General features: G+C 41.9%; 1 protein-coding gene across 2 annotated transcripts in view; it reads left to right on the forward strand.

Moving 5' to 3' along the window:
- The window catches only part of KLHDC8B (kelch domain containing 8B), a 135,888-nt gene that overhangs the window by 52,097 nt on the left and 68,653 nt on the right, over positions 1–15,138 (forward strand). For both annotated transcript variants that reach the window (XM_030207316.1, XM_030207317.1), the window contains exon 3: positions 11,196–11,360. In XM_030207316.1, the coding sequence (XP_030063176.1) occupies positions 11,196–11,360 (165 nt within the window). The remainder of the gene's footprint in view (positions 1–11,195; positions 11,361–15,138) is intronic.

Genomic DNA, 15,138 nt, shown 5'->3' on the forward strand with positions numbered 1-15,138 from the left:
TTAGGCCTTACCTGCTAATTTGCTTTCCTTTAGTCCCTCCGGACCGGCCCAGATAGTAATCTCAGTCTCCACCTGCTGGAAGGCGTACACAACCCATCAGTCACATTCTGAGCCGGTCCAGAGGGATGCTAAGGAAATAGATAATTCAGCTATTTTAACCCAGTGGTAAAAATAACAGTGTGCAGAAAAGACCTGTGTAATGGTAAAAGGGCCCCCCACGTTTTTACCGTGCACTAAGCATTAGCATGTGCTAACCGTGTCGATGACCATAATATTCCTATGGTTAGCGCGTGCTAATTTTTAGCATGCCCTAAAAATGCTAGCACACCTTAGTAAACAGGGCCCTAGGAGTTTTATGTCCAAAACAAATTTAATACAAATTAACACAACAAGAACAAAGCCAAGAAAGCAAAAATAACACACCACCATGTTAATAAAATAGTACAAGTAAATAACAATAAAAACATTAATAAAATAGGATGATAAACACTAACCCCTGAATTCTATAAAAGTCACTAAAATTTGCACGTACAATTTAATTGAATAATGAGCTAATAAGTACCAATAATTGGCTTGTTAAGAAGCAATTATTGGCACTAGAATTAGAATATTTATAAATCGCCTTTGTTCATGGCGAGAGTACAACAAAACATTCACAATAAAAAACACAAAAAAACAAACACATCATCAAATGAAGACAAATCTCTGAGGCACTGTTGAAGTGTCAAGCAACTAAAATGCTAAAGTTCAAACCGGAAGCAAAATCAAACAGGCACAAAGTAAGCCAGACAGAACAGATTCTTAAAGGAAGTCAACTGTGAATCAGTCTCATATCACAAAGTCAGTTAGATTAATTAGATTTAATTGGAATATACACACGTAAATTTAGGTGCAGGATCCATGCCTACATTTTATTTGCAAGTTCAAAAGGGGGGCACAGAAATGGGAGGGTCATGGGCAGAACGGTGACATTCCTAAAATTAACACACACAGTTATAGAATAATGGAAAAAACATGCATAATTTAGACCTGAAGATTTGCACCATGTTTCAGTTGGTGCAAATGGCCGCACCTAAAGTTTGGGACAGTTCCTGGGAATACGCACTATTTTATAAACCACGCCTGACTTTCAGCGTGGCTTATTGAATAGCGCTTTTTATGGCACTGATTCTTTTGGTACCATATATAGAATTCAATTCATTAGTACATGCTAAATCCATTAGTGCTCGTTAGTGTACAATGTAATTTGGACACCTAAATGGTATTCTACAAATAGACACTCAAATGGCATAATGCGTAATTTAAAGAGGGTATTCACATGTGCAGAACTTGAGCAGGCCTGAGGCAGAACTGACATTTAAGTGGCCAACTTAGAGATTACTGCTACATTTAGGAGCCCCCGTTTATGCCAGGTCTATGGCAGGTGTACATGGGGGCACCTAAGTGTATTTATTATTATTATTATTTGTTACATTTGTATCCCTGTAATAATTCGGAATAAGTAGGATCTAAAACAGGATAATTCGGAATAATTCGGAATAATAATTCGGAATAAGTAGGATCTAAGTAGGATATGAAAACAGTGTCTCTTATGCATCTGCTTGTTGGGACTTGAACTTTATGAGAAATTAAGTGGAGTTTTTTTTGAGACCTATGACTGATAAGGCCTCCTCATTATACAAAAGGCTTGTCCTTTAAAAACGAGGATTAGCCGAGTGACCTGAGGTCTTTTTTTCTCCACTTTTTCGTAATTTTGGCATTTTTATCAGAAGTGTCCCTCAAACACGTTGCATAATCGGTAGGAGAGTGGTAACATTATTTACATTTGTATCCCACATTTTCCCACCTTTTTGCAGGCTCAATGGGGCTTGCATATAACCGTTAACGGCGTAAGCCGATTCCGGTCTGAACAAATACATGGTATGAATGAATACAAAGTGATATTGTGGTAGAATGTATGGTAGGTACAATTGGGGGGAACTTAGAGAGGGAAAGGGGGAAGAAAAGTCAGGTAATGTCCATTACGGTCTTTGGTTACATTGTGTCACAAGTGTCCAGGTATTTTTATGTTGGGTCGGTGGGGTATGCTCTTCTGAACAGGTCTGTCTTTAGTGCTTTCCGAAAATTTAGGTGGTCTAGCTTACTGTTTACTGCTTTTGGCAATGCGTTCCATAGTTGTGCTTAGGTAGGAAAAGCTGGATGCATAGGTGGATTTGTATTTGAGTCCTTTGCTGCTTCGGTAGTAGAGGTTTAGGTATTATTGTGCAGATTTTGTGGTGTTTCTGGTTGGCAGGTCGATAAGGTCTGTCATGTATCCCGGTGCCTCACCGTAGATAATTTTATGGACAGTTGTGCAGATTTTGAAAGTGATACATTCTTTGATTGGTAGCCAATGCAGTTTTTCTCGGAATGGTTTGGCGCTGTCAAAATGTGTTTTTCCAAATACAAGCCTGGCTGCTGTGTTTTGGGCGGTCTGAAGTTTCTTTATGATTTGATTCTTGCATCCCGCATAGATTCCATTACAGTAGTCTGTGTGGCTTAGTACAATAGTGTTTAGACAATTGCAAACTTATGTGGATTCCAAAAATTTGCTACATCCTAGACAATCGGGCTTTAGGAAAGGCCATAGCACAGAGACTATCCTGACTTCGATGTTAAGTGAGATTCATGCAAAACTAGAGCATGGCTATATTGCCTTGGTTGTTTCACTTGATCTATCTGCAGCTTTTGATTTAATTAATCATAAACTACTTCTTGATAGATTAGGTGAGATTGGTCTTTCAGGGACAATTATGAAATGGTTTATATCTTTTCTTACCGAACGTTCATTTAAAGTAGTTCAGCAGCAATCGTCCTCTACAGAATACAATCTACCATGTGGGGTTCCACAGGGATCGGTCCTGTCCCCATTACTGTTTAATCTATATGTCAGTCCCTTGGCACTTCTCATTCAAACAATGGGTATTAGTTTTTATTCTTATGCGGACGATTTTCTTCTTATTCATTATGTTAAACCATCTAATATGGATCTTACACCACTACAAATTTGTCTGGATAAAGTGGCAGATTGGCTCACAACATATCAATTAGTATTAAATCCAGATAAGACTATAACATCTTGGATAGTAGGACAGGGCACATGTCCAGCAGTGGTACCTATGCTATTTGGCAAGAACATCCCTACAGTTAAATCTTTTAGATACCTTGGGGTTATAATTTATTCTGCTCTGACTTTCGAGGAACAAATATCTGACGTAGTGAAAAAATCTTTTTTCCATCTTAGGAGACTTCGGTCAGTTAGGAATTCAATTAGTAAGGATTCCCTTAAAACGTTGACATCTGCTTATATTACCTCACGCTTAGACTATTGTAATATCATATATTCAGGGATCACTCAAGCTAGCTTGAAGCGACTACAAAGAATACAGAATACTGCAGCACGTATGATTTGTAGGGCCCGGAGGGATGACAGAGTAACACCTTTGCTACATCAACTGCACTGGCTTCCGGTTGAAGCAAGAGTTAAGTTTAAAGCTTTAGTTTTGACCCATAAGGCTTTTTATACACTAAATCCTGACTATCTGTCAAATCTAACTATTCCTTACACTGCCACACGAACCCTTAGATCCCTGACAGACAACAGGTTAGTGATTCCTCCTCTCACTAGGGCTAGATGGGAATCTACACGGAATTCGGCTTTTTTCTATTTGTCTCCCTCTCTTTGGAATGGCCTTCCAAAAGAGATCAGACTTGAGAAATCTTACTTTCATTTTCGGAAACTTTTGAAAACCTTCTACTTTATCGAGTATGTAGATCAGAATTTAGAATAATGGAAGAAAGGTTATAAATTGGGCATCTGTAATATATACTAAGTCAAAACTGTATTATCTGTCTGTGTAGATTATATTATGTATTTAATTTTGTATTTGCGGTGTTCTCCTGTGTACTAATCATGAGTTATATTGTTTTCATCTTATGTAGCTAGTTTGTGGGTTTGCTGTGCTTTCCTGTAATGATTGGAGTTCTAATGTTTGTCCAATTTGTACTTATTGTATTGCTTCTTTTTATAAATTGTAAACCGTTCTGTCTTGCAGTAGCAATAAGATACGGTATATAAATTGACGTAAATAAAAAAAAAATAAATTGACTGTACCAGGTTACGAAATATTTCCCTCGGAAAGAATGGTTTCACACATTTGAGTTTCCATACTCAGAAAAACATTTTCTTTATGGTGGAATTCGCTTGGGTCTCTAGTGATAGGTTACGGTCGATTGTTACTCCGAGAATTTTCAGACTGTCTGAGATATGGAGGGTGTATCCTGGGGTGTTAATGTTTGTGGGTTTGTATGTATTGTATTGGGATGAGATGATGAGACAGTGTGTTTTTTCTGTATTGAGTTTTAGTTGGAATGCGTTTGCCCATGAGTTCATGATGTTTAAGCTTGATTTATTTGGTGATTTCCGCCAGATCATGTTTTTATGAGATGTATAATGTAACGCCATCAGCGTAGATAAATGGGTTAAGGCCTTGGGTGGATAAGGTCTTGGCTAGTGGAGTTATCATGAGGTTGAAAAGGATCGGTGATAGTGGTGATCCTTGTGGTACTCCGCAGCCTGGTTTCCACCGTGACAATATGTTTGTTTTTGATTTCACTTGTTATGTTCTTGTGGTTAGAAAACCCTTAATCCAATTGAGAGTGCCACCACTGATTCTAGGAGTCTTAGCAATATGTTTGGTTAACCATGTCGAACGCACTTGACATGTCAAATTGGAGGAGGAGAATGCTCTTGCCTATTGCTATTTACTGCTTGAATTTGGTTAGGAAAGTGAGTAGTACTGTTTTGGTGCTGTGAAGGGGTCGAAATCCTGATTGTGACTCATGTAGTATAGTGAATTTGTTTATGTTTGTTTTTGACATGGGATATTTATCAGATCCCATGTCATTGTACAACATTAACAAATGAAAACAAGCATAACAAGCATGACATTTTGTATTTTTTCATTCACTAATAGAGTGCACTGTTTGCTAAACGTGTGCAGTCTTAATGACATTGCTCCAGAAACAAAACTGAAGTCTAACAAAAACAAAACTTGAGTCTATTTCGGGCTAACGTGGGGTATAAATGTCATGAATAAATAAATAAAATCGAATAATGCTGCACATGAAACAGGAAAGAAAATGAAATGAAAATATTTGGGCTGCCCATCTCTAATGGGATGAAGAGGATGTGAGGCTGGAAAATATAAACTGCTGGGGCCTGTGCTGTATTTGTTATGGATCTATAGAGAATATGATTTCCGCTATTACTACTACTACTCATCATTTCTATAGCACTACTAGACGTACACAGGGCTGTACACCTGAACATGAAGAGACAGTTCCTGCTCGACAGAGCTTATAATCTAATTAGGACAGACAAACAGGACAAACAAGAGATAAGGGAATATTAAAGTGAGAATGATAAAATAAGGGTTCTGAACAAGTGAATAAGGGTTAGGAGTTAAAAGCAGTATCAAAAAGGTGGGCTTTTAGCTTAGATTTGAAGACGGCCAGAGATGGAGCTTGACATACAACGATTGAGATGGAGCATTGTACAACGATTGGCACAGTTGAAGATTTATCTTAGAAGTTTGTGTAATTTCTTTTTGGTTTTGATAGGTTTGCCTTCCTAAATTTAATCTTGCGTACAGTAATAAAACTGTAGAAACGTAATTCTCTGACTGGCTGAAATATGTTGTGCGCATATTGGCTAATTGCTTTAGAGTTTATATTGTACAACTTTATGAACCAAAAATTCGTAGGGGATGGGAGGAAGAAAAAAAAATTCAAACAGAACCTGCAGAAGACCCCGTGGGCCCCTTTTACTAAGCTGCGTAAGGCTCTACTTGTGCCCAATGCACACCAAAATGAACTTACCGCCCGACTACCGCGTGCCTCTTGCGGTAATTTCATTTTTGGCATACGTCTTCTACGTGCATCTGTAAAATATTTTTTATTTTCAGACGTGCGTAGTGGATGCGCGCCAAGTGGCATCTGACGCGCGTAGGTCTTTACCGCACAGATTCCTTATCACTAGGTCTATGGCTGGTGGTAAGGTCAGACACGCAAAATGGACGTGCGCCAATTTTGATTTTGCTGCACGTCCACTTTCATAAAAATTTTTTTAAAAGGCATTGTTGGTACGCGCTCTAAAAAATATTTCTGCCCGCGCCCAAAACCCACGCCTACACTACTGCAAGCCACTTTTTACCCCGGCTTAGTAAAATGAGCCCTGTATGTTTTTAAATGCCTCACTGATTACTCCATTGCTGTGTTTAACATTCTTTTTTTTTCTTTCCTTGTACTCATCCTTGACGGAGTGAGATCCATGCACAGCAAATTAGTTACTTACTTGCATGAACAGACCACTAATGACACTTGAAGTCCCTTTTATTGACAGTGTTACTGTTCTCTAAAAGACATGACATGCTAAAGTGGTGCCTGGCAGATGCACTCCGCCGATACCAAGGTCCTCGATGTATGTCTCATTTGATCTCTGTGGAAAGTTCTGTAACCAGCTGCCAGGATGGGCAGGGTGACAGAAGTAGCTTCTCTCTGCCTGGCTCTGTGTGTGCTCTTGCCATAGCCTGTGGCTTAGGAGGGATGGTTATGTTAGTGAATGTCCGACAGCTATGGTACTTGGCAGGAACTTTCCAAATGAATCTCTTTGTGAGAGAAATCCTAAGGATCTTCTCCCAGAATCAAGTGTGGGCAGAGCTATGCTCATGTCACTAATTGCTGGTGACTCTAAACAGGTGTAGACAGCCTCAAGGAACTGCTTTTTTTAAATATTTAACTTTTTATTGAATGTTTTTATGTAACCAGACCTCAATGCGTTTGGAACAGAAGATGGAGATCTTTGACTACATTTCTAGCATCAGACCCCGATACTTGGGGTATTTCTTTGACCTAGGTCAGTGATGGCGAACCTTTCAGAGACCGAGTGCCCAAACAGCAACCCAAAATCTAATTACTCATCGCGAAGTGCAGAACTCATTATGGGCGGGGTCACCACATATGACTCCACCCCATGATAGCCACACCCCCTTACACCAGCCATGGCGCATATAAACAGACATCATTGAAAATATAGGAGAAAATATAGGAGAAAAAAATAACATGATTTTCTTTCATTATAAATCATTTCTGTAAGTTATTACAGCTCCAGTATACCCAGTGCAAAATAAGACAGCAGATCTAAATTCTCAAATTGGACATATTCCAAACACTAAAATGAAAATAAAATGATTTTTTTCTACCTTTGTTGTCTGGTGATTTTGTTTTTCTATCCATATTGGTCCTAGTCGCTGATTCTGCTGCTATCTGTTCTCTTAACTCTGTTTCCAGGGCTTCCTTTCCATTTATTTCTTTACTTTCCTCCTTTCTTCTTCATTTCTTGCCCTCCATCCATGTCCAGCAATCCTCCTCTCCCCTCCAGCCACAAATGTCCAGCCACCCTCCTCTCCCCTCCAGCCGCCCATGTCCAGCCACCCTCCTCTCCCCTCCAGCCTCCCTCCCTCCCACCCAAGCACCAGGCAGGCAGGCAGGCCTCCCTCCCTCCCACCCAAGCACCAGGCAGTCCTCCTTCCCAAGCACCAGGCAGGCCTCCCACCCTCCCAGCACTCCCACCCAAGCACCAGGCCTCGCTCCCTCCCTCCCACCCGGCGTGCACCATGGCACCCTCCCACCCACCCGGCGTCAAGCATTCCTCCCTCCCTCCCACCCGGCACCAGCCCGCCATCCCTCCCTTCCTCCGAACCCGAAGAAATTTAAAAGTCTTCCCTTTTCCGAGTAGGCGGCGTCAGCATCAGCAGTAGCAGCGAAAAGCGTGCTGCTGGTTTGGCGCGTTTTCAGCCTTCTGTCTCTCAAGCTCTCTGGTCCCGCCCTAATAGGAAATGAGGGCGGGACCAGAGAGCTTGAGAGACAGAAGGCTGAAGACGCGACGAACCAGCAGCACGCTTTTTGGACAAGGGAAGACTTTTAAATTTCTTCGGGTTCGGAGGGAGGGATGGAGGCCGGGCGGGCTGGTGCCGGGTGGGAGGGAGGAATGCTTGACGCCGGGTGGGTGGGAGGGCTAAGTTTCGGGTGAGGTGACCGGCGGCGCGCGTGCCAACAGAGAGGGCTCCGCATGCCCTCTCTGGCACGCGTGCCATAGGTTCGCCATTACCGACCTAGGTCCTATACTGTGATAGCAGTGATAAGACCATTCATTATATTTAAGGAACAGCTTTTTAATTTTAAAGAATTCCGATCCAATTCTATCGCCTGCCTTTACAATTTAAATAATGTTCAAGGTGACTAAGAGTAAAAATGCATGGATCAGTATTGAAACACTGTGTTGGTGTTCGACAGTCCATGGTATCCTGAAGCAGCTAAGCAAAACTGTGGCCACTTTTGGACATAGACAGTATCATCGTGAAGCTCTGAGCTTTTAAGATAAAAAGTCTGCTTTCACTGAACTGACCACTGAATTGACTGTTTAATATAAATGAGATCCTGTAAGTTCTCATGGAAGTTTTTTTGATGCTGAAGATATGATTTTAGGCTCATTTTATTTTTCAAGTGGAGCTTTCCGAGGCTTTTCTCTTCCATATATATTACATATTAAAATTATTTTTTACAACTAAAAAAGTAGATCATATAATAATTTTATTATATTATAGATAAAATACAATAAAAATACAGAAATTTGGTGTAAAGCCTTAATTAGAAACTGACAGGAGGAGCAGCTGCCCAGGGTGCAAACTCTTTTGGGAGTTAAAAAAATGATTGAAGAGACAGGAAATGGACCATCATCCAGACTGCAGGGTGGAAGGAGGTTGAAGAGACAGAAATAGAAATAAGGGAGAGGATGACGTAGTGCAAATATGGCCGCCTGTCCCATGTTCTAAAAGGGGGATGGGATTTGATATACTGCCTTTCTGTGGTTACAATCAAAGCGGTTTACATACTATATACAGGTACTTATTTTGTACCTGGGGCAATGAAGGGTTAAGTAACTTGCCCAGAGTCACAAGGAACTGAAGTGGGAATCAAAGCCAGTTCCCCACGTTGTCAGGCCACTCTTCAACTCCATGGTGGGTGTATAATGGAATTACATTTCAGCAGTGCAAAGGAGATGAACTTCAGACCCCACCTTCAGTGGAAGAGGAAATAGGGTTTCCAAATTGACTGCACTGTATATTGAACATCAAATTTCAGCAGTCATATTGTTACAAGAATTAATTTATACTTGGGGAAATTGCTTGGAGCATCCGCTAATATTTTTAAGTTTTTAAGATATATTTTGGTTAATTCTCCACCAATTATCTATTAAGGTAATAAGATTCACAATTGCAAGATTACAAAGGAATTAAATGTTATCTCTGTTGAGATGCACTAGCCTGTACTGCAAGATTTAAAAGCATGTACTCAGGACACAAAATACCATATATTTAGCTTCAAAAGAGGTTTATTTATAATACAGTTTTCAGTAATTGAAGCAAGAGGTAGTCTTTAAGGATCTTAGAACATAGAATTTGTGCTTAAAATAAAGCAAGGTAGCAGGTTTAAATCAGGTTATAAGTTAACTTACAATAGTCTTTGATAGAAGTTGGTAGCTGGTTGAAGTGATGCAGGGGAAAATCCTCTCTGCTGTAGAAGTCTTTTCTTTAAAGTTGGTTGCTGGAGCCTGGAGAGAAGTCTTGTCTGGATGTGTGTGTGGAGTTCAGCAGAGAGAAGCAGCAGATTCCCAAGAGAGAGAGAGCTGGGCTGTTTCCAGGCTTTTTATACAGTTAGTTTGCAGGGAAATATGAGTGCATGTCCTGGATCATTTTCTTCCTGGTTTGCACTGGACCCTGGGTAGTTGCAAAGCATTATTGTTCCTGGTCTCATGTTTTATGACATCATAAGACTTCCTGTCTGGACTTTGCTGACAAATGGTCTATTGAAGCAAAAGGCTTCCTGTTTGAATCTCTGTGGCAGATACACACTATACTTTCCTTTTGTCAATAGGTGTGTAGATTCGCACCTCCACAGTCTTTCTGTCTCCTTGTCTCTCTTTGATTCTTTGCCCACCCTCAGGAAGGCTTTTTGATCAGAGGAAGGGAAGAAGTTTAAAAAGAAAACTCTTTGAAGTAGCCTCTTACTTGTTTGTATTTGAATAGTCCTTTTGTTAAGAGTAGTAGAGGTGTTAATGGCTTTAGGTAACTACCTAGCCAAGTTTTGGCTGTCAGAAGTTTCCCAGGGAAAGGGAGGGGGAGATGAAATCCAGGCTAGCTGATCTCAATGAGTGTTTAAAGCTGTTTTATACTTGTATCTGATTCAGCAAAACATCATGCTACATATTTCAATAATTCATATCATAACAATATCAAAGAGTTTCAAAACTCTATGGAAACCGAGAAGGATTAAAGATTATTTTCACAGACAATTATTTCATCATACAGTACAATTATTGATATTGTCCCAAGTAGATTATTGCAATGCAGCATACGTAGGATGCAAAGAAAGCATACTAAAATCACTGCAGACCATTCAAAACATGGCAGCGAGACTGATATTCAAAAAGTTGAAATACGAAAGAGTAACCCCATTGCTTGTATTGCTACATTGGCTCCCAATTAAGGACAGATTATTTTTTAAAATTAGCACTCTCATTTTCAAAATATTGTTTGGAATGTCTCCTGATTACGTGCTAGACTTGATTGAACTATCATCAAGAAGTGGAAGACCAGGAACCAGAGGTTACTTATTACTTCACTTACCCAACTGCAGAAACATATATAATTTACAAATCCATCTATTTGGCTGGATTTAGTTATCTGGGTTTTAAATGGTGAAATTCAATTCTCAAGGACACAAGAAGCATTACAAACTATCTTCAGTTCAGAAAAAAATTAAAAACCTACCTTTTCAAGAAATATTATGGTTAATTATACGTGTTACTGATGCTGTATACTGCTTTGTCATTGTAAAACATTACTGTAATTTCTCCTAACTGTAAACTAGATTAACTGTGGGATAAAAGAATGAATAAATAAATAAATAAATAAATAAATACACATTGCTCTGTGCTACTCGTCTTTGACCTTACATAGCTTTATCTGTGGGCCACTGTTTTATGGCTTCCCTACTAAATCCCTCACTATTGTCTACGTTTTTCTCTCTTACAGAAGGGAAGATTTATGCACTGGGAGGGATGGGTGCAGATACTTCTCCTCAGGCTCTCGTTCGAGTATATGAACCAACCAAGGATCACTGGCAACCTCTTCCCTCCATGCCAACACCACGCTATGGGGCATCAACCTTTTTGCGAGACAACAAAATCTATGTCTTGGGTAAGTTGCTTGCTTATCTTGTGCTGTAAGATCAGTGTAAGTAGCACAGCATTAGCTGGCCTCCCTGACCTACTACATACCAGGGGCGTAGCCAGACTTTGGCGGGAGGGGGGTCCAGGGCCCGAGGTGAGGGCGCACATTTTAGCCCTCTCCCCCGGCGCTGCTGACTCCCCCCCCCCCCACCATTTCCACACACCCCCCCCCTGCCGCCACCACCAACTTTGACCCCCCCTGCCGACGACCCTCTTGACCCCCCCTCCTGCCGCCAAACCTCCCCCGCCATCACTGTCGCCTACCATTGCTGGCGGGGGACCCCAACTCCCGCCAGCCGAGGTCCTCTTCTTCCCGCGCAAGGCTTCGTTCAGTTTCTGAGTCTGACGTCCTGCACGTCCTGTACAACGTGCAGGACGTCAGACTCAGAAACTGAACGAAGCCTTGCGCGGGAAGAAGAGGACCTCGGCTGGCGGGGGTTGGGGTCCCCCGCCAGCAAAGGTAGGCAGCGGGTTGACAGCGGGAGGGGGTTGAGAGGGTCGTCAGCAGGGGGGTCCAGGGCCAAATCTATGGGGGCCCAGGCCCCCATGACCCCACATAGCTACGCCCCTGCTACATACTTGTACGTTTTGCAGAGTGAGGTCTAATGAGAAATCTGCAATAGAAGAGCAATGGCTCTTCTACCCCATGTGCATCTTTAGTAAAAACTGATTCTTGTACCCCACAGTGTGTGAAACTAAGCAGTTAGGGTACAATTCTATAAAAGGCGCTAAGCGCTAAGATAGTATTGTGTGGCGGCATTCGTGTACACAGATTCCATTATAGAATAGAGCGGTAAGTTGGTATTTGAGCGCCAACATTTAGGCATCATTACTTATGCCATGTGAGAGGCTGGTGTACATAACATAGTAACATAGTAGGTGACGGCAGAAAAAGACCTGTACGGTCCATCCAGTCTGTCCAACAAGATAAACTCATACTGACCTTGATTTGTATCTACCATTTTCAGGGCATAGACCGTAGAAGTCTGCTCAGTACTAGCCCCACCTCCCAACCACCGGTGCTGCCACCCAATCTCGGCTAAGCTTACATAAGTACATAAGTAGTGCCATACTGGGAAAGACCAAAGGTCCATCTAGCCCAGCATCCTGTCACCGACAGTGGCCAATCCAGGTCAAGGGCACCTGGCACGCTCCCCAAACGTAAAAACATTCCAGACAAGTTATACCTAAAAATGCGGAATTTTTCCAAGTCCATTTAATAGCGGTCTATGGACTTGTCCTTTAGGAATCTATCTAACCCCTTTTTAAACTCCGTCAAGCTAACCGCCCGTACCACGTTCTCCGGCAACGAATTCCAGAGTCTAATTACACGTTGGGTGAAGAAAAATTTTCTCCGATTCGTTTTAAATTTACCACACTGTAGCTTCAACTCATGCCCTCTAGTCCTAGTATTTTGGATAGCGTGAACAGTCGCTTCACATCCACCCGATCCATTCCACTCATTATTTTATACACTTCTATCATATCTCCCCTCAGCCGTCTCTTCTCCAAGCTAAAAAGCCCTAGCCTTCTCAGCCTCTCTTCATAGGAAAGTCGTCCCATCCCCACTATCATTTTCGTCGCCCTTCGCTGTACCTTTTCCAATTCTACTATATCTTTTTTGAGATACGGAGACCAGTACTGAACACAATACTCCAGGTGCGGTCGCACCATGGAGCGATACAACGGCATTATAACATCCGCACACCTGGACTCCATACCCTTCCTAATAACACCCAACATTCTATTCGCTTTCCTAGCCGCAGCAGCACACTGAGCAGAAGGTTTCAGCGTATCATCGACGACGACACCCAGATCCCTTTCTTGATCCGTAACTCCTAACGCGGAACCTTGCAAGACGTAGCTATAATTCGGGTTCCTCTTACCCACATGCATCACTTTGCACTTGTCAACATTGAACTTCATCTGCCACTTGCACGCCCAATCTCCCAGTCTCGCAAGGTCCTCCTGTAATCGTTCACATTCCTCCTGCGACTTGACGACCCTGAATAATTTTGTGTCATCGGCGAATTTAATTACCTCACTAGTTATTCCCATCTCTAGGTCATTTATAAATACATTAAAAAGCAACGGACCCAGCACAGACCCCTGCGGGACCCCACTAACTACCCTCCTCCACTGAGAATACTGTCCACGCAATCCTACTCTCTGCTTCCTATCTTTCAACCAGTTCTTAATCCATAATAATACCCTACCTCCGATTCCATGACTCTGCAATTTCTTCAGGAGTCTTTCGTGCGGCACTTTGTCAAACGCCTTCTGAAAATCCAGATATACAATATCAACCGGCTCCCCATTGTCCACATGTTTGCTTACCCCCTCAAAAAAATGCATTAGATTGGTGAGGCAAGACTTCCCTTCACTAAATCCGTGCTGACTTTGTCTCATCAGTCCATGTTTTTGTATATGCTCTGCAATTTTATTCTTAATAATAGCCTCCACCATCTTGCCCGGCACCGACGTCAGACTCACCGGTCTATAATTTCCCGGATCTCCTCTGGAACCCTTCTTAAAAATCGGAGTAACATTGGCTACCCTCCAGTCTTCCGGTACTACACTCGATTTTAGGGACAGATTGCATATTTCTAACAGTAGCTCCGCAAGTTCATTTTTTAGTTCTATTAATACTCTGGGATGAATACCATCAGGTCCCGGTGATTTACTACTCTTCAGCTTGCTGAACTGACCCATTACATCCTCCAAGGTTACAGAGAATTCGTTTAGTTTCTCCGACTCCCCCGCTTCAAATATTCTTTCCGGCACCGGTGTCCCCCCCAAATCCTCCTCGGTGAAGACCGAAGCAAAGAATTCATTTAATTTCTCCGCTACGGCTTTGTCCTCCCTGATCGCCCCTTTAACACCATTTTCGTCCAGTGGCCCAACCGACTCTTTGGCCGGTTTCCTGCTTTTAATGAGGATCCATTCCTTCTGACCAGGATTCCTTTATATTTATCCCACGCATTTTTGAATTCCGATACCGTTTTCATCTCCACCACCTCCCGCCGGAGGGCATTCCAAGTATCCACCACTCTCTCCATGAAAAAATACTTCCTGACATTTTTCTTGAGTCTGCCCCCCTTCAATCTCATTTCATGTCCTCTAGTTCTAACGCCTTCCCATGTATGGAAAAGGTTTGTTTGCGGACTAATACCTTTCAAATATTTGAACGTATGTATCATGTCACCCCTGTTTCTCCTTTCCTCCAGGGTATACATGTTCAGGTCAGCAAGTCTCTCATACGTCTTGTAACGCAAATCCCATACCACTTTTGTAGCTTTTCTTTGTACCGCTTCAATTTTTTTTACATCCTTAGCAAGATACGGCCTCCAAAACTAAACACAATACTCCAGGTGGGGCCTCACCAACGACTGGTACAGGGGCATCAACACTTCTTTTCTTCTGCTTGTCACTCCTCTCTCTAAACAGCCTAGCAACCTTCTAGCTACGGCCACCGCCTTATCACACTGTTTCGTCGCCTTCAGATCCTCAGATACTATCACCCCAAGATCCCTCTCCCGTCTGTACATATCAGACTCTCGCTGCCTAACACATATGTCTCCCATGGATTTCTACATCAGTGTTAGTTGATGCATGTTAGTGCCTAAATGTTGGCCCTTAGCCCCTGGATTCTATAGAGAGCCTAGAGATCCGTGCCGAAATCTATGCATATTCTATAACAATGCACATAACTTAATTGGTTTAACAAGTTAATTAGCATTGCTAAT

This window comes from Microcaecilia unicolor, chromosome 6 (assembly GCF_901765095.1).
Source record: "Microcaecilia unicolor chromosome 6, aMicUni1.1, whole genome shotgun sequence".
Classification (NCBI taxonomy): domain Eukaryota; kingdom Metazoa; phylum Chordata; class Amphibia; order Gymnophiona; family Siphonopidae; genus Microcaecilia; species Microcaecilia unicolor.